The 19,623-nt window shown below is 40.9% G+C and overlaps 1 protein-coding gene across 4 annotated transcripts; it reads left to right on the top strand.

The window, feature by feature from the left end:
* The first annotated feature begins 924 nt into the window (after positions 1–924).
* si:ch211-195b15.7 (synembryn-A) lies at positions 925–17,600 on the top strand. Of its 4 annotated transcripts, none has more exons than XM_040036322.1 (12): positions 925–2,267; positions 2,626–2,724; positions 3,556–3,603; positions 4,320–4,337; positions 5,727–5,816; positions 6,001–6,551; positions 6,890–7,025; positions 7,662–7,850; positions 9,794–9,888; positions 10,014–10,164; positions 16,732–16,827; positions 16,906–17,600. In XM_040036322.1, exons 2-12 carry the CDS (start codon positions 2,635–2,637, stop codon positions 17,221–17,223), a joined length of 1,782 nt encoding a protein of 593 aa, XP_039892256.1. In that variant the 5' UTR covers positions 925–2,267; positions 2,626–2,634; the 3' UTR covers positions 17,224–17,600. The 4 variants fall into 4 exon arrangements, with proteins under 4 accessions (XP_039892256.1, XP_039892255.1, XP_039892259.1 ...); XM_040036321.1 differs by having other exon boundaries at positions 2,582–2,724; XM_040036325.1 differs by lacking the exon at positions 925–2,267 and having other exon boundaries at positions 2,658–2,724; positions 4,192–4,337.
* Positions 17,601–19,623: the final 2,023 nt, after the last annotated feature.

The following is a 19,623-nucleotide window of genomic DNA, read 5'->3' as shown; positions in this document are numbered from 1 at the left end:
AGTATAGCTTTTATTTTGGAAAGAGCCATTTCTCTGTAATAAACTCTCTTTTCCAAAGATGAGTGATTCCTCAATCAGATACAGGGCTTGCAAAATCGCTAGCCCGACGTCCCTGGAGCTAGCGATTTTTTCAGTCGGGCTACCAAAATCTATCTCTTCCCTGCCCGTCGGGCTATTGTAGGAAAAATATATGTCAATGCTTTTGCATTCTTTCAGAAATGTAGCTGGGTAATTATGTCATTGGCATCGGTGAGCCACTGTCAATATGTGACATATTGAAGTCGCGTTTGAATTTGCGCTTGTTTTTTTGCTTTCACTTTGCAATTGTGCGAACTGTGTATAGAGAGCGACAGCACTGATCTGTGAGTGATGATAATTTGCGCACCAATTCCTCTGACATCGTCTTATTAATCGTTAGCTTACTATGCAAACATGACAAGTGAAATCTCCCGCAAGCTTACACATGTGAGAGGTTGATCGCGCAGAGAATCGCTGAGCTTATGTGAGTGAGCGTGTAAAAGCATTTCAGTTCTGCTGAGCCAAATAAGACAGGTCAGGGTGAAGAAGTGACAGCCAAAGAAAAGCTTACCACAAAACGGAGAAGTTATGACAAATCAGACTATAAGGCAAAAAGAAAGTGCAGCTTTATGGTTTCATGGACAAAATAATTTCTGTGGCTGCAATATGATGAGCTAAATAACCAGGGCTGCACATAAGTGGTCCGCAGGTGCGCATTCGCTGTCAAAATAAAAAACACGCACAAGGGTTAGGGTTAAATTTAAAAACTGTACTTTTGAGTTAAAATATATATTTATAATTTTAATAAATGACAAATTAAAAATGCATGAACATTTTTTTGTATCGAAAAAATATCGAACCGTGACACCAAAGTATCGAACCGAACCGAACCGTGAATTTTGTGTATCGTTGCACCCCTAGTAAGTATGTAAGTAAAATATGTATTTAATGTGGTTTGTATAATTTACACAAATCCATTTTTAAAATGTACTTTTCTCAGATGGGATTGTTTGCAGTTCACATTTTTGAAAAATGTTTTATAGGTGTAAAACCAAATGGCCCGTATGCAAAGCTAAGCTAAAACGAATGGTTTAGTGAGATGAAAGTGAGGTTTAAAAAGACAGTGTGAATGTCTTTTCTTTCTATCTGCATCAGAAAAAAGCAGGAAGATAATATATTTAAAACCAAATCATGATGTTTCTGTTCTTCAGGAGATAATGAATGATTGGGATTAATTCCCTTAATGAAGAAGAATACAAAAAAATGAAGTACTGCTTTCTTAAAGGAAGTATGAGTTAAAATGATGATAAACCCTTAATATCAGTATTTAATGTCATATTTTTTATCTGTTTGTTGCTGAGTTTTCCTATAAGTTGAACTCTCTGAGGATATTCTTGCAGAGTTTGATTTGTAAATATTGTACAGCTACTTCATCCTCTAGTTTCCAGTGGCTCTTCAGTACATGCAATTGCTGTATTGGACATACTGTATTAAAACTCTGAAAATAACAAATGCCCCAATGAATCAATAGCCTTGAGCTGAAGTCTTTTCAAGAATGTTTGCATCATAGCTAAGTGGATTTTAGCTAATACAAAGGCACTGCCCAAACGTTTGAATTGATGTATTTAAGTTTACTGTAGATAGCATCACTTTAAAACAGCTGTTCAGTTGTGCTGTACAAGGCAGCAGTGTTCCTTCTTTTTCTGTAATTTAGCCTTACTCTTTGTTGAGAGCTCTAACAACAGAATAGTTCATCCATCAGACAAAGCATAGGGTGGAGTACAGTTTATTTATCTTCCTCTCAGGAACTTTGTATCTCAAGCAGGAATCGTGTGATGCAAATCCAATTCAGCATAGAGTCCTAGTAAGGATTATTTTGTAATCTGTTTCTCTAAACATGATACACAAAGACATTAAACCTAAGCAGTCCACAATATGCAAATGAATACTGACAAAGCTCCAGGTCAGCGAGAGAGAAAAGGACATGGCAAACCTTTTTGGGAACACCGACCGAATCAAGCACTAATGGGAAGACCAAACTGTAGGGTGTAAGTGTGCAGTAGAGAGAGAATGGCACAGTTCATCAGTGTGCTGTGTGGTTGTAGTGCTGTAAATCCAAAGCTTATAGAAACTAGGGGGGGGGGCGGTTAGGACAGAGAGAAGAGAAAGAAGATTAGCTGCTTCAAAGGTTTCTTCGGTGATAAGAAGCTGCCAGTGGCTGTGTGTCCTTCTCTTTCTTACACCAGCAGGTGAGTGAAAGATGTCTGGGTTACTGTTGTAAAACTAAGAGGAAACTTCAGTGTTGTTCAGCACTTCATAGATGCAACAAAAAAAGAAAATCCAGTATATGGTTATTGTGCAAATGTATTTATACAAGCACTGAATTTTTTGATAGATATTGTTCTGTCAAATTTGACATGTGCTTCAATGATTGTACTTTATCTCAGATCATATTTGAATTAAGGTAGTTCATTATCAAAGTTCATTAAAATACTTAGTTAAAACTTTTTATTTGAAACTTATTTTTGGTGATACATTTCTGTCCTGTCTGATCGTCTTTTAGTTGTGTTTGCATTTGGCTTTGATTTCATCCTGTTTTGTGCTGAGGCTTGAAGCATGGTTCCAGACATAGAGAGAATTATTGAGAGCATCGTCTGCAGAGACCAGGACAGCGTGCAGCTTCTGCTCAACAGCTACAACACACAGGTCACTATTCTCTGTTACTGTGTTGCTATAGAAGTATTTATTTATGCAACAATGGAAACAGTTTTTCTGTACCTTCGACACTGTAAGCTAAAGTTTTTTAATATTACTTATCATCATATAATCATTACAGCACTTCAGCAAAAAATCAGGTTTCTTCTTATTTAAAAAGTGACTTTGCATTAATATATTAGACACAATTAATTAGCATTATAAATTGGACGTTGCACAAATTTAGAATCTGGTGGCTTCTAGTGGTTTTCCCAGAGACTGAGTCAGTGTTGATTGTCACAGCAGCTAGTTTTCTTGGTCTGGCTAGTCCAGAACCAGAGCTGACCCCTCTAGTTCCTGTCATGGTGCCCGTGTTGGTCTGAGTGGCCTCGCTAGCTCCGGTCTTTGAGCCAGAGCCAACACCTTAGTCCCTATTTTTGCTCTGCCTCCAGCAGGATCCACCTGTATGATGCTGCATTGCTGAAGGAATTCTGGTTCAATCATTCAACCTTTGACAAAAAACAGTTTAAACAGTTTTTCCAATTGCTCTTTTAATAGTGTATGTCATTATTAAAAATATGTATTATCTATATATATATATCTATGTTGTGAGCCTGCTATTCTCTGAAAAAAGAAAGAAAAAAATGAATATGAATGAATAAGAAATGATATGAAAAACGAGTATCCTTAAAATATTGTTTTTCTGAAATTAAATTGGCACTGCCGTTATCAAATCGCAGTTTGATTGATGTTCCTATATTCTAGGACAGTTTGTCAGTGCAAATCTGTGATCTGGCTTTTCTCCGTTTTCCTAACTGCTTGTGTTCTTTCATTTCTCCACAGTATGCAGAGTGCTTCTTTTTCAACACTGAGGCACAGGAGAGGCGAAAGGTCAGCTCTGTGTGCTTCTCTCCAGTAGTTTCATTCTTTTCGTCTATATGTCCTTTGCCATGGCCTTCAGCCACGCTCTTGTCAGCACCCTGTCAGTTGTGTTTTGTCTCTTAGCGTGATCTCTAAATGTATATTATAAAGCATGCTTATAGCAGTCACTGGAGTATTTTGATTCTTTGCTATTTGTTTTTACAAAAGTTTGGCTATCTTCATAGCACAAGTGCTCAGTGATTATCCCAACCCACCAACAAACAGAGGCTTAGGAATATGTTAGATGAACTGGAATAGACAAAAAAAGTCTTCTTGGATTATTTCTGCAGATTTTCAGTTTGCTTGAATTTCTCTTGCTGCTTCTGTGAGGGGTTCTGCTGCCAAACTAAAAAACAAGAAAAGGGAAAAAACCAGACTATTAACTGCTGGGAATTCTGGTCTGTTGTGTACCCTTTGACAAAGTTCCTCTTTATTATTTTCAGTTTGTTTTTCATCCTCACGTTTTAGCAGCCCTCAATTTTTATGAACTGCAGTTAATAAAGGTACAATTTGAACCTGAATGATTAACAGTTCCATCTCAAATGAATTTCTTTCCAGCTCATCTGTCCTGGAAAGATGAGCTGCTGTCCTCCTCCACCTCAGTCTTCATCTGTTTCTAATGCTTAAATATCAACTCTACTTTTTACATGTATTTCTGTCACTGTTCATGGACTATCTGGCTGCAGCAGCAACAACTGGAAGAGGTTTGGGGCATTGATTTTTTTAATTAGCAAACATGTACACTAGATAGAAAATTGATAGGATATGCATGTTGGTGTGATCTTAAAACTGGACGCAAACAAACTGATATCTTTATCTAGATACAAGGAGTTTCTGACTAGATGTGGTAGGAAAATGCTGCCATCTCCTAATGGCAAGAAAACAAAGTCCAGTTCACTCTAAGTAATCAAATCACTAAACACAGTGTGGACTGTATCTACCTTCGTATCACCATCAAGACAAAAAATAAAAATAATGCAACAAATAGTATTAAGGAGAAATTTTAAAACTTCCAAATTCCAATTAAAATATATTGGCCATTGCACTGTATGGTAGTCGAGCATGGGGTTCCCTCTACATGCAGTGTGCACAGTGCAAACCACCAACCAGGCATATACCCAATGATAATCGTGGTTCAAAAGAAAGCACTTCATTTTTTTAAAATCACCTTAAATCCAGCCTCCTTGCTTTCCCCCAAAGGCGTCCTGTATATCAGCTGGTGCCGACACTAACTGGCTCCTTTCAAACACACCCGATCAAGCTTAGAACAGCACTGTATTATACGTCACTAGTATACTACTACCACACGAGTATATATCAACATACCTTTAACATTTGTTAAAAAAATTATATTTTGACGTTTTGGCAATATTGTTTTTAGGAACTCTCATGCGAATAAAGCACCTTTAAAGTGAATTATAATTAGATAGAGAGACAGAGAGAGTGAGTGAGAGAGTGCTGACTCAGTATAACAGTAATCCAAAATAATACCAGTGTGTGCATGTGAGTTCCAAAAGCGATTGCTAATTATATTTAGAGCAGCATGTTCTCAAAGCTGCTTGAACACCTCATGACTAAGCATTAGCAGCGCTGACCTTCACTGTGCAGACATGCTAGAGCTACACAAACTATTCTTTTTCCTCTACCCTCTCCGAACGCTGCAAATTAATGTCATCGAGATATTTGCTTAAATGATCTTGTAGTTTTCAGTGAAACCATCTAAAATGTTCTAAACTTACATACAACTACCACAATAAAAGGATGTGGTATTTGTCTTAAGTACTTCAGTGCTTTTTGGTATTATAACTTTAGTGTAGTACTGTAGTGCAAGTGCTGCAGGATATAAAGTGAAGAGGATGTAAATATCCAAATATCCAAATACAGCATGAATAAAAAAGTGGTCATGTGTACTTGTCTTTATTATCATGCAGCCATGTCATAATCATCACTCAGTCAGCACTGCTCCCTCAGCAGTGAATCTCAGATGAAGCCTGAATGAATGTTCAAACTATAAACATGCTGAGTTTCTTGTGTTGCATTAAACAGACTTTGCAGTGATTCGTGCTATTTCTCTCTCTCTCTTGGGTAATTAGTTCAGGAAGAAAAAATTCAGGGACTGTGCTCCTGCTTCCGACTCTGACATTGACTCAGATGATGAGAATGCAGAGCTTCTGCTCCGGCAGGTAGGCCAGTGATTATTTACCCCTGTGTGTCTACTCTCATGGCTACATGTACCTGTGTATGCTAACACAAGTCTGCCACACTCATCCCTGTATTTGCACATTTGGCATTCTTTGTCTTTTCTCCTTGCAGTTCATCATTCTAAACCTTCTTCACTGTAACATCTCCCCCTGACTACTTTTTCAGGATCTGTCTGCAGCCCTGTTGTGCTTCATTGGTAGTCAGCTACAGCCAGCGGTTTTACGGGTTTGCCTGCATACACTGCGTATCCTGTCCCGTGACCGTAGGGCCCTGGGGCACATGGTCACTGATAGTGCCCTTCTCACATTAGCACACATGGGAGGCATCGCCATACCACAGACATGCCTACAGCAAGAAAATCAGGAAGCTGAAGGTGACGTGGGCAGATCATGCAGCACAACCCATATTAGAGCTGTGAGTAGTTGTGAGCAGGGTGCAGAAGCCGGCACTGCCCCGTCTGGGTGCTTTGTGGTTTCATTTTCTGTTCTTGCTGAAGGAGCTGTCTCTCCAGCCACACGTGGTTCAGTGAATCACTGCTATCAGCAGAAACACGATGGAGAGCATGTGACGCTCTCCCGTGGCAAAAAAGACACCCAACAAGATAACAGTGAGGAACAAGAGGAGGATGGAGAGGTGTGCAGGAAGGAAGCCTTGAAAGTCTTGTGTAATGTCATCTACAACAGCCCCCGGGCACAGGAGAGAGCCAGTGCACTAAGGTGACATTTTTAAAAATGTGTCGACTTGGTCGTAAAGTTGTGCTACAAGTTTCATTCTCTGCTAAGAAAACGATTAGCAATAAAGTCTCAATAAAAAGGTCAAATGAAGGCAAACAAAAACATCAGAATGATACATTTGAGACATTTTACAGGATGCAATGTCAAAATACTCATGAAAACCATTCTTGGCTGTCACTTATTTTCTCCTAAATCATTTACAATCTTTGCAACTATTTTTTCTAGTTATATTCAAATACTGTTTATTCTTTATATACAAGGATGTGACGCTAATCAGCTCAACTGCTTGTCTGAAAATGTGATTCCTATATTCATGAAAGGCTATTGCAAGGTTTGTGGGAGAGTCTGAAGGAGGAGATCTGGAGTAAAGTGCCACTCAGCTGCCACTTTTACAAGCTGAGGCTACTCTTCTTACTGACAGCCCTGAGACCTGAACTCAGGCTGCAGCTGCAACAGGTAAATGATTTCTAACCTATCAAGGATGGAATTACATGGTATCATTGCTTTCTAGCAATAAAAAAGGTGATCTTGAGAAACTAAATGCAGTCACACTTTCTTTATCCTGGGTGTGTATGGTATTCATTTATGAGCAACAAGCTATGAGTTGACAAAGGACATCTGTGACAGGCTTTTCATGTTGGACAATCAAAAGTGAGCATGATTGCTTCAAACACATGACGTCTCTCAAAATGTCCTATGACATTGTTAGATATGATACTGTTAATTTACAGGAGCCATTTAATTTTCCAGTTATACTGAAAGTGGACCAAAACTTTTTAGCATTTTATTTAGATATCATTTCACAATCGAGTGACAGAGCAGTGGATGTCAGCTGACTGTAGATTGTTGCCACATTAAAATCTTAGGAATAATAAAATTAAGATTTGATTAAGTATTTCTTCATCATAACTAAACCTACAAAGCCTATTAGACAAACAGACAGTCACACCACCTCCAAGCCCTTATAGGCCTTATATGCTGATCAGGACAAACCACAAATGCATGTTTTCTGGTCTCCTGAAATCAAAAGAGTGTCAAAGAACCGTGCTTCACATCTGCCTTAAAGCTCAGTGGCTTGTTTGTTCTTGTCAGGAGCGGGGAGTGTCAGTGCTGACCAAAGCCTTGGAGCAGTGCCTGGCTGTGAGCTGGGGTGTGGAATATGAGGTGCTTACCGACAGTAAACAACCTCCCATTTCCATGGAGGTGTCCCAGAAGGTCATTGAGATCCTCAAGACACTCTTCAACATCACTCACATGTTCCACAGGCAGGAGCCTGATGAGGTGATTAGCTGGGGGATTCCTCCAATTTAGCTGGAGCTTAATAACTAAATCACAGAAACTAACATCATATTGCTAACATCTGAATGTTTGTTCAGGTATTATCACTAAATTATTTTGTTTACAATACCGTGTCCACTTTAAGATAATCCTATTTTTTTTTCAGAGGTGACCAATGTCTAGGTTTTGTCTCTTAATGGGATTTTAAAAAATGTGTAATACATTATTATTGCTGCCATTTACTTTGCTGTTAGTTGATTTGCAAATCACTCAAAGCTTTAATTGAAAGCCATGCCAAAAAAATAAGTTGGACAGGGGCACGTGTTGTATTCTTTTCTTTTGCCGTCACTGATAAATAAGCTTTGAACGTCCAGTAGCAGAGCTTCAGTTTGGTCCGGGAGGTAGACCAAGGCAACAGGCTGGAACTGGATCATAGTTAACTGATCAGCAGTTCAACATAAGTTGAGCCCAGCCAGGACACGCCCCAAATCTCCAACCTTGTTCCTCAGTCTGTCAACTCTGCCTTCCTGTAATGTAGTTCAGTAATCTTTCATTGAGCTTATTTATATATATTTCCAGAGTATTACACATCTACTCTTTACAGTTGTTCTTGATCGATTTGTCCTCAGCAGGAATGTAATTCTCACCACTCTTTATACAAATTTTACAACAGTTCAGGCATTTTTCCTAATGCAGACTCATCTGTGCAAAGACAACCAAAAAAATCAAGATCTTTTTCACATATGTCAGAACGTGTAAAGTCAGTCAATCATTTCAACCTTGTGTGAAACCTTTTACCACCATTTCAGGACGTTGATACTGAGTTGCTTTTTCCTTTTATTAAAGCCTCACTGACTTTGAAAATAGTGCTAATGTGGGTTAAAAATTGTTCAGAAAAAAAGAGATGTGAAGGATTTATTTGAAACTTTACAAAATTGATGCTTGTGAAACTATATGGATCAGGAAACAGAAATATGCACAATCTGAGAATATAGTCAGAGTTCTGGTCCTTCAACACCTGACGCCGACCTTGTTAAGCCGGTATGGCTTCAGTTACATATCTCACACTGCAGTTTTAATGTGTTGTGAGATGTAAGTGAGAGGTGCATCAACACAGTGAAAATGTCTTTGGTAGTGAAGCGTGTGTGGAAATGTGTTACTGATTTGAGAACTGCATTTAGAGTGGTGAGAATTACGTTTCTGCTGTGTGATTTGTGCTTCAGCCATCGAAAAAACTTATAACAGGCTTTAGATAGAAATTTCTTGTCCTACGCTGAAGCCTGATGATGCCACTTTCACATTATCATTGGTTGTTTATTCAAAGTTCTTGCAGAGGCAACAAAAGCATACAGTGTGTTAACTATGGCAAGTAAACTCTGTTTAAGCCGTCTATAACTGACAAACAGAAAATACAAAGGTGTTGCTACTCTGCCTCTATGGTTCCCTTTGAAACTGTTGGCCTTTACAAATTCAATATACATTTTTCTTCTTGTTTATCACATAGACTAAACCTGTCTGAAATAAATAAAGTATATAAATATTAAGAGCAAATGTGAAAGTAAATTTGAGAATGTTCCCCAAACAATCTCACTGTAACTTTGGGCATTTTGACATCTGTGCCATTTAGCAGTAAGCCTTGCTGCTCTAGGTCTGTTACCCCTGGTTTAGTCATTAGAAGGGGAAATCAGAAAAAACATAAATCCTGCTAAAAACAAAACAAAAGAAATATTTTCAGTCCTATATTATCTGTAAATCCAGTGGAAAAGGAAGATATAACAAAAGTATATTAACAAATTCATTGCAGGAAACATTTTTTTTCCAATTAAAAAACATTAGATTCGCACATAGAAAAAATGATGCACATGCTTCAGGTTCAGAGAGGAGGAGGTGTGACCAATGCCCAGTTGTTATAAACTTTGCATCTTATAGATGTTTAACTGTTTTAGGAAGATGCTGCCCTGTATCGACACCTAGTGGCTGTGCTGCGCCATTGCCTGCTCCTGTCATGTGAAGGAGAAGACACATTAGAAGAACTCCAAGGGTCAGACTAGTATTTCTGAAGCTTTAGAAGGTTTTGGCTAAAATAATAGATACTGGAGTGATTATTGATAACCTAGATGACATTCTTACAGTTGATCTAAAAAGTGTTATGACTTCTGTCCACAGGCACACGGTGAATGTCCTGTCAGCATTGCCACTGACATGTCTGGATGTCCTGGTGTCTGTCCAGGTGGACCAAGCATCCCATAAGTGCGAGGGGGTCAACATGGACTGTGTCCACAAATTGTTGCTCTTTATGAACAGACGGCTAAACAGGGCAAGTGAATATGTGGTGAAGGAAACACATGTTGTGACTGCATAGGTTAGTTTGACAACATGACTGATACGGATATCAGTGCTGGTATGTTTTGTCTGATGAGCTTTACAGATGAAAATGAAAAATCAGGATCAACTTTAAGATTTCCTGAAGTAACAAATAATTAAACCTTAACTAAACCATACCAGAAAAGCCTTCTTTTCTATAACCGAGGATTATAGAAAAGATGGCTTACCAGAATTGTTATCATCTACTAAAACCTAAATACAGAATGGTTGAACCATTATGCAAAGTAGGTATTTTTCGTGATACACAAAATATCTACTTCACTGACTTTAAAACAAAATGATTCTGAAAAGCAGAAGATTAATCTCCTTGTATTACACCTGCAAGGCATCTTTTGTTTGCCTACAACAGCTTGACAGTGAAGGATTTTCATTATTTCATCAGAATGATGTCATCCCTATAGCATGGTTATGGTTACAGCGGTTATTGACAGATTATATTGCTTATTTATTTAATAGATAATAAAAAGTAACTAACCGAACCAAATTGGATCTCTTACTTTACCAAATAAAGTAAGCGATGATGGCATTAACATATAACATGTTAATGCCATCATTTATAAAGTCTAAGTAAATAATTAAAGTATTTAAATGCAAATATATATATATAGAATGACTAAGATATGACCTCAGTGCTTTTGAGTTTTATAAATACTCCTTTCATAGTGGGTGTCCAAATTCATGGGCCGCATCCTCCTGAGGCCGCATGTCACAGCGACACGACGAAGGCTGTCCAAAATTCGTAGACTCCTCCGAATGCAGCCGACTAATGTGCCCTCCTATTCCCCGAATTTGAAGGATGGGTCGGGTGTGTCCTTCGTGTCCCACCATATCCCAGAATTCATAGCGTGGCCCAGCCAATTCCGGTTTCCAACAATGGAGGCCACTACTAAGTTTTAATATTACTGTTATTAATCTTTCTGGGTCACAAAATAAACTTTAAAGATATTTTCAGGTGAGAAAGCAGCCGTGTAAACTTCAAATATCTGCTCGGTTTATCAAGATATCACATATTTGCAAAAGTGCTCCCACATTTTCGGAGACGTCTGTTACCCACCAGCTCGATAGCTAGCTGGGGTGAGAACAGCGAACTCCCTGCACATCGTTTTAAAAGCCCCCCTGGTCTTTCGCTACTCAGGTTAAAAATGATATTTACAGTGACTTGCAAAAGTATTGTGCCCCCTTGAACTTTCCCACATTTTGTCACATTACAGCCACAAACATGAATCCATTTTATTGGAATTCCAGATGAAAGACCAACACAAAGTGGTGCACACGTGAGAAGTGGAACGAAAATCAGACATGATTCCAAACATTTTTTACAAATCAATAGCTGCAAAGTGGGGTGTGCGTAATTATTCAGCCCCCTTTGGTCTGAGTGCAGTCAGTCGCTCATAGACATTGCCTGTTGAGTGCTAATGACTAAACAGAGTGCACCTGTGTGTAATCTAATGTCAGTACAGATACAGCTGCTCTGTGACGGCCTCAGAGGTTGTCTAAGAGAATATTGGGAGCAACAACACCATGAAGTCCAAAGAACACACCAGACAGGTCAGGGATAAAGTTACTGAGAAATGTAAAGCAGGCTTAGGCTGCAAAAAGATTTCCCAAGCCTTGAACATCCCACGGAGCACTGTTCAAGCCATCATTCAGAAATGGAAGGAGTATGGCAAAACTGTAAACCTACCAAGACAAGGCCATCCACCTAAACTCACAGGCCGAACAAGGAGAGCGCTGATCAGAAATGCAGCCAAGAGGCCCATGGTGACTCTGGACGAGCTGCAGAGATCTACAGCTCAGGTGGGGGAATCTGTCCATAGGACAACTATTAGTCGTGCACTGCACAAAGTTGGCCTTAATGGAAGAGCGGCAAGAAGAAAGCCATTGTTAACAGAAAACCATAAGAAGTCCCGTTTGCAGTTTGCCACAAGCCATGTGGGGGACACAGCAAACATGTGGAAGAAGCTGCTCTGGTCAGATGAGGCCAACATGGAACTTTTTGGCCAAAATGCAAAACGCTATGTGTGGCGGAAAACTAACACTGCATATCACTCTGAACACATCATCCCCACTGTCAAATGTGGTGGTGGCAGCATCATGCTCTGGGGGTGCTTCTCTTCAGCAGGGACAGGGAAGCTGGTCAGAGTTGATGGGAAGATGGATGGAACCAAATACAGGGCAATCTTGGAAGAAAACCTCTTGGAGTCTGCAAAAGACTTGAGACTGGGGCGGAGGTTCACCTTCCAGCAGGACAACGACCCTAAACATAAAGCCAGGGCAACAATGGGATGGTTTAAAACAAAACATATCCATGTGTTAGACTGGCCCAGTCAAAGTCCAGATCTAAATCCAATCCAGAATCTGTGGCAAGATCTGAAAACTGCTGTTCACAAACGCTGTCCATCTAATCTGACTGAGCTGGAGCTGTTTTGCAAAGAAGAATGGGCAAAGATTTCAGTCTGTAGATGTGCAAAGCTGGTAGAGACAGACCCTAAAAGACTGGCAGCTGGAACTGCAGCAAAAGCTGGTTCTACAAAGTATTGACTCAGGGGGCTGAATAATTACGCACACCCCACTTTGCAGTTATTTATTTGTAAAAATGTTTGGAATCATGTCTGATTTTCGTTCCACTTCTCACGTGTGCACCACTTTGTGTTGGTCTTTCACCTGGAATTCCAATAACATTGATTCATGTTTGTGGCTGTAATGTGATAAAATGTGGGAAAGTTCAAGGGGGCCGAATACTTTTGCAAGCCACTGTAAGTCACTCAGATAACTTAAAAATGTTATTGTTTGGCTTTTTTCAGTGTTTTATTTGTTCCTGAGTAAATCAGTTTGGCTGAGATTAAAGTTGTAGTTTTCACACAGCTGAATAAACGTCAAACAGAAAACTGATTAAACAGAAGTGTGAAATGGTGGAGAGTTTACTCCAGTGTCCTGTTATATTTTTGATAGCAAGGAGCAGACGTCCGAGTTTATTAAACTCCAGCGAGACAGCTGGTGACGCATATCTGAAGGCTAGACCGTCTAATTTCACAGTTACTCATTTCCGGCCTACCATATATATATATATATATACACAGGGAGGGGGGACCAGGGCTCCAGGGGAGAGAGGGGGTAATCCACACACACGTTTTCTCTTCTGCACAGTCACCGCCACAGCTCCTCCGCACACACTCACTCCTCTTCAGCCGCACTCGCTCCAAAACTCCACTCACGCCGCCACACCCAGGAAGGGTCCGTGATTTGGTCCAGAAGGGGGATATCTACACACAGAATTCACTGTTAGTTACACAGCAACATACACACAGGGAAATCTTTTGAGAATGCCGAGAGCACGAACTCAGGAGGTTCAACGTTCCAGCGGTGAGCTGCTCTGTGCCACTGCCTTAAATAGCAGCTGGGGAAATCAGCCAGATCAGCAGCAGGTGGAGACAATCACACAGGTGCGTGGGCAAAGAGCGAGAGCCCGTAACGAGCTCCACCCAGGCAGAGAGGAGGAGAAAAGGCATAAAAAACAACAACAAAACCCGTAGCCAGCGTGAGCCAGCCAGAGAGACATGGGGACCATGAAACTATGAATTTGGACACCTCTATAGTGTACTTCACAGTTACTTCAGACAGTTAGTAGCTGTTAGGTAGAGATTTGGTGTGACCTCATCTAAAGTGAGGAATGCTTTTGCCTTATAAAGCATTTATAAATAAAATAAAAGTAACTCAAGACTTGAATAAGTATCAGCTCATCTTCATAACAGAAAAATGAAGAGATAAAGAATAAACAAATATTTATTTGCAGATTCAAACATAATCCACTATAATCTGAGGTAATACAGCTGAACCAGAGTTTTTAAGAGTGGTTTAAGTGACAAAGATACACTAAGCAGTTGAAGCGACGTAGCTAGAAGTAGCTTAACTTCAATATACTGAAGTTTATTCATTTAAAATAAAATATGAATAAAGTTATCAAAATCAGTAGTGAGTAACTGACAGAGCTTCACAAACAAGTCCAAATGTCATTAAAGTAGTTTCCATTACATTCTCATGACACAGATAATTCTCCTTGATGATGGAGAACCACCTCTTAACTTGATCACATCCTTACCCCGAGAAGAACGAGACAGAGACCATCCACTACTTCTTTCATTTAAGCTGAGCTCAGACACCCTAACTATTCTGCTTAATTCAGGAGCACTTTGGAACTGAACCTGACGCTGACTTGACTAAAACTAGCTAACAAAACACGAACCAGAGGAACGTTGAACCTCAGGAATGAACTCTTAAACATCCCAGAGACATTTTCCTGCATTATCAGTTTAATAAGATGAACGCTTTGTTTATGGTTTTTACACCTGTTTGTAATAACCTTATTCCTATTTTAGCTTAAATGAACAAGTTGTAGTATATTTAAGTTTCACTGCTGCGGCTCCAGCTCAGTGTAGCTTTCTCTCTTAAACACCTCTTACAAACTGATTCAGACTCTGGTCCTTTCTACATTTCAGTATTCTGCAAACCTCAGGTGGGTCATGTTTGCATCTGGCAATATATATTTGTATAATTTGTATCTCTTTGTGCTTTGTCTGTGTCATTTTGTGTTGTGAAGACAGCTGAGACTTGTTTGAATCTTGAGGTACTTTCATTTTAATTTAAAAATAAGCCAAAAATAGTCCTCACTTTACATGAGGTCACACAAAATACTAACCTAACAACTACATATTTTTTTATAGATAATATTTATAAAACATCTATTAACACACTGAACAACAATGAGCTCATGTCATTAATCATTGTATATATATAAATGTGCCTCTGTTAATTATTTACTTGAACATGAACATGTTATATATGAGCTTATTAATCAAGAAAAAACATTTATATCTGTTTATAAATGATACACTGAGAAGGACTAATGCTTTATAAAGGATGAATTTAAATGAAAAGAAAACAGAAGTGTTGGTGTTTGGACCCAGTGGTTCCTGCGAGTCCTCCTCTGTTGATTTGGGACCCCTGGAAGTCTATTTTAAACCTGTTGTTATCGACCTTGGTTTTAAGTTGGACAGTGATTTTAAATTGGACAAACAAATCAGAGCAGTGGTAAAGTCCAGTTTTTATCATTTAAGGCAACTGGCAGGAGTAAAATCCTTTCTTTCGAGGCAGCACTTTGAAACGGTGATACATGCTTTTATTTCTTCCTGCCTGGACGACTGTAACTCACTTTATGTGGGGGTCAGTCAGTCGTTGCTCTCACTGTACAGCACTTTGTGTCAGCTGTGGTTGTTTTAAAGTGCTTTATAAATAAAGGTAATGATGATGAGGTGATGATAAGCACTTACTAGTAGGGATGGGTATTGATAAGATTTTCACGATTCTGATTCCAGTTTCGATTCTGTTTAACGATTCGATTCTTTTTCGATTCTCTTATCGATTCTTTTTTTTTTAAAAAAAGGAGAACACTAAGGTCGATTAGCTTAGAACTTTGTTTTATATCTTCTCTTTGAACAAGATAGAAATTTAGGAGTAACATGGCCTTACAAACCCAACAGTGAGATCTTAAGAGATCCAGCCTACGGCTCTTCAATGGGGTGTCACAGGGTCCCCAGGAAAAAAAAATAGTAAATGTAAAATAATAAAATAAATATTCTTCTGTAGCAATAACAAAGTATAACATAAATTATTCTGTAGCAATTACACAAGAATATCCAGTAATGTCCCTGCCTACAATTAAACACATTCACTTACTGAAAATCATCTGCTGTGGCAAATGTGTGCAAGCCTTTGACCACAAACTGAGTCACTGCTCGGTGACATTCGTCTATCCTGGCCTGAAAGGAGACGCTACCGGTAGACTGCAGCGAGAACTGCCAGCATCTGAGCCAGACTCTGTCTGTCTCATCATGGTCACTAAATGCACAGTAATGGCAGGTTTGTAATAAGGCAGATCGCGCTAACATAATATGCACTGTTAGTTGATTATTTACCTGCCGCATTAACGGGAGAGGACTTGCAAACGTTACCGCTGCTGCTGGGCTGAGATTCATGAATTAAAAACACGACATTCATTTAAGGTCATCGCGTGTTTTGTGAGCAAATGCTTTTGCATATTCGTAGTGTTTCCTCCCTTAAATGAAATATCTACTTTGCAAGTATTGCAAGTTGCCCTGTTGTCATCCGTTCTCGTAAAGTATAACCAAACTTTTTAGCGTTTGAGCTGCCGTGTTTCCTGCCAGGTAAATGACGCTCCGCAACGTGGTGACGTCATTCGGGGCGACTGGAATCGATAAGGGAATCGTTTGCAAAAATGGCAAACGATTCCAATGAATTGAAACAGTGGGAACCGGTTCTCAACAAGAACCGGTTTTTGATACCCATCCCTACTTACTAATTCCTTACTATTGCTTAATAGTGTTAATAGTGTTATCACACTATTAACACTATATTATTATATAGTGTTACCCAGTTTTTATTCATCTTTAGTGACATATGTAAGCTGTTTAATTGTACACAGGGCCAAAAGCTGAAGGAGAAACTAACACCTGTACTGAATCTACTGACTGAGAGTTCTCGGGTACACAGGGAGACGCGTCACTACATACGGCAAAAGGTAAAAAAAAAAGAAAAAAAAAGTACAAAATGGAAACTGTATCAACAATTTTTTATCTAACCTCAACATTTGGAATAGATCCTACCTCCACTGAGGGATGTTGCCATCAGACCTGAGCAGGACAGCTCCCTCAGAGGCCAGTTGGTCCGCCTAATGACCCACGTTGACACAGATGTGAAGGATTGTGCTGCTGAACTGCTGTTTGTGCTCTGCAAAGAAAATGGTATAGTTGCAGTTTGCAAGACTAACTGTAGTGATGGGAAAAGTCAAGATTTTATAGGACTCTATACAGTCAGGTGCGAGTTAACACAGTGCCAAGAAGAACAAACATCAGCAGTAATCTTAGAGCAGATTATTATTATTATTATTTATTGTACAATCTACTGTACAATATAAAGCGCCTTGAGGCGACTGTTGTTGTGATTTGGCGCTATATAAATAAAATTGAATTGAATTGAATTATTCTTCCCAAGAGCTGACATTCTATCCAATTTACCCCAAGGTCAGACAAGCTTTGAGAAATTCCAGAAAAACCGAGGAGCTACATCTCAGATCTTACAGGCCTCAGTTAACATGTTAAATGTTAAAATTAGCAGTACAATAACAGCAGACAATACTATTAGATGTAAGCAGTTATGTATGGAATAGTTGACAGGTGAAAGTGTCTTCTCTGGAAAAAAAAAAAAAAAGAGCCCCTGGTATTTCTCCAGCTTCTTGTGTTTCTTCTTCCTGATATTACTGTCATTCTGAACCGCTACATCGATCACTACGGCCGTTTTCTTCTGTCTTCCACCACTATGTCCGGTTGGTTAGCCACCACCATTTTTTTCTGTCTGTTTCTGGAAGTCCAACAGGATCTTAGCTCGACCATTCTCCACCACCCTTTTGTCCTCAGGACTTCCAGGCCATATTCGGCACAGATGTTTCTGTACACTATGCCGGCCACTTGGTTATGGCGTTCCATGTATGCCCTGCCTGCTAGCTTCTTGCACCCTGCTGTTATGTGCTGGATTGTCTGACGGGCAAACTCAGAGACGTGGCAAGAATGAACTCAGAACTAACTCCATCCATCCATCCATCCTCATCCGCTTTGTCCGGGGCCGGGTCGCGGGGGCAGCAGCCTAAGCAAAGAGGCCCAGACCTCCCTCTCCCCAGCCACCTCCTCCAGCTTGTCCGGGGGAATACCAAGGCGTTCCCAGGCCAGCCGAGAGATATAATCTCTCCAGCGTGTCCTGGGTCTGCCCCGGGGCCTCCTCCCGGTGGGACATGCCTGGAACACCTCACCCAGGAGGCGCCCGGGGGGCATCCTTGTCAGATGCCCGAACCACCTCAGCTGGCTCCTTTCGATGTGGAGCAGCAGCTGCTCTACTCTGAGCCCCTCCCGGATGGCCGAGCTTCTCACCCTATCTCTAAGGGAGAGGCCAGCCACCCTTCGGAGGAAGCTCATTTCTGCCGCTTGTATCCGCAATCTCGTTCTTTCGGTCACTACCCACAGCTCGTGGCCATAGGTGAGGGTAGGGACGTAGATCGACCGGTAAATTGAGAGCTTCGCTTTTACACTCAGCTCCCTCTTCACTACGACGGACCGGTGCAGCGTCCGCATTACTGCAGCTGCAGCCCCAATCCGTCTGTCGATCTCCGGCTCCCTTCTCCCATCACTCGCGAACAAGACCCCGAGATACTTGAACTCCTCCACTTGTGGCAGGAACTCATCCCCGACCCGGAGTGGGCACTCCTGTCACGGAGGAGCAGGGAGGACTCGGCGCAGACTGAAATCTCAGAAAAACAGGTTTATTTACACACTCCAGGTGCACTATATACAGGTGAAGGAGAAGGGGGCCAGGGTTCCCAGGGGTGCAGAGCGGGGTCGGGAAAAGCGTCCAGAGTCTCCAAAACCAAACACGAGAAATCTGCATACAGAGAACAAGGGTTAGCACGGAACTTTCACGGACAGAGCTCAAAACTGGCTGAGGCTAAAGTAGCACTGACGAGCGTTATTCAATAGTCCAGCGGCGAGGTGCTCTCAGTCACTGCCTTAAGTAGCGGGAGCAAACAAGGTGAGGAGCCACAGGTGATTGCCTACAGGTGGTGGAGGCCGGGAGCTCACAATGAGCTCCGCCCAGGCAGCGAGCAGAGAGAGAGGAGAGAGAAAAGACAAAACATAACATGTAGCCACACAGGGCCAGCCGAGCAGGCACGGGGACCATGACAACTCCACCCTTTTCCGGCTGAGAACCATGGCCTCAGATTTGGAGGTGCTGATCCGCAAATTCCACCGCTGGGGGGCCTTTTTATCAAACACATCGAACTAGTGGGAAAACACGGTTCCAGTAGGGGGCGAGGCTTGGGGAGGGGCCTATGCAGCCGCAGAGGAAAAGCCCAACAGGAAGCCACCATCAATCCGCGCAAAAAAATTCAGAAATGGGAACAGAAATTTCCTGAAAGGCCCACCAAAAGCCGAAAGCCCTCCCGCCCTGTGGCGGCGCCGTAGAAATCACTGGGGCCCGCATAAAAAAATTAGGAAACCAGAAAACCGAGAAAAAAACAAAAGGGGCAAAAGCCCCTGGGCGAGAAGCCCCCAATCAAAACCCCACCGGGAAAAATGAAAAGGTCGCAGACTTATTATAGACCAGGCAAAAGGGGACGAACCAAAAAGCTCTTGCCAAAAACTGGTTGTAGGGGGATCGGCGACAAATGGCCCCCGTAGCCAAAAAAAAAAATGGGGGGGCGCCAGACCACCCCAAAATAAATTTCCGCCCGACAACAAACCTACCCCCCAACAAGGGAACAAAACCC

The sequence above is a fragment of the Simochromis diagramma genome, unplaced genomic scaffold (assembly GCF_900408965.1).
Source record: "Simochromis diagramma unplaced genomic scaffold, fSimDia1.1 OVJJ01000497.1, whole genome shotgun sequence".
NCBI classification, from domain to species: Eukaryota; Metazoa; Chordata; class Actinopteri; order Cichliformes; family Cichlidae; genus Simochromis; species Simochromis diagramma.
This window is presented reverse-complemented; position numbering and strand designations above follow the sequence as displayed.

Bases quoted from the DNA above. Each gene is read 5' to 3' on its own strand.
- si:ch211-195b15.7 (XM_040036322.1), top strand. From the start codon at position 2,635: ATGGTTCCAGACATAGAGAGAATTATTGAGAGCATCGTCTGCAGAGAC. The intron at 2,725-3,555 runs GTCACTATTCTC...ATTTCTCCACAG, and splicing joins TCAACAGCTACAACACACAG to TATGCAGAGTGCTTCTTTTT. The intron at 7,851-9,793 runs GTGATTAGCTGG...TAACTGTTTTAG, and splicing joins ACAGGCAGGAGCCTGATGAG to GAAGATGCTGCCCTGTATCG.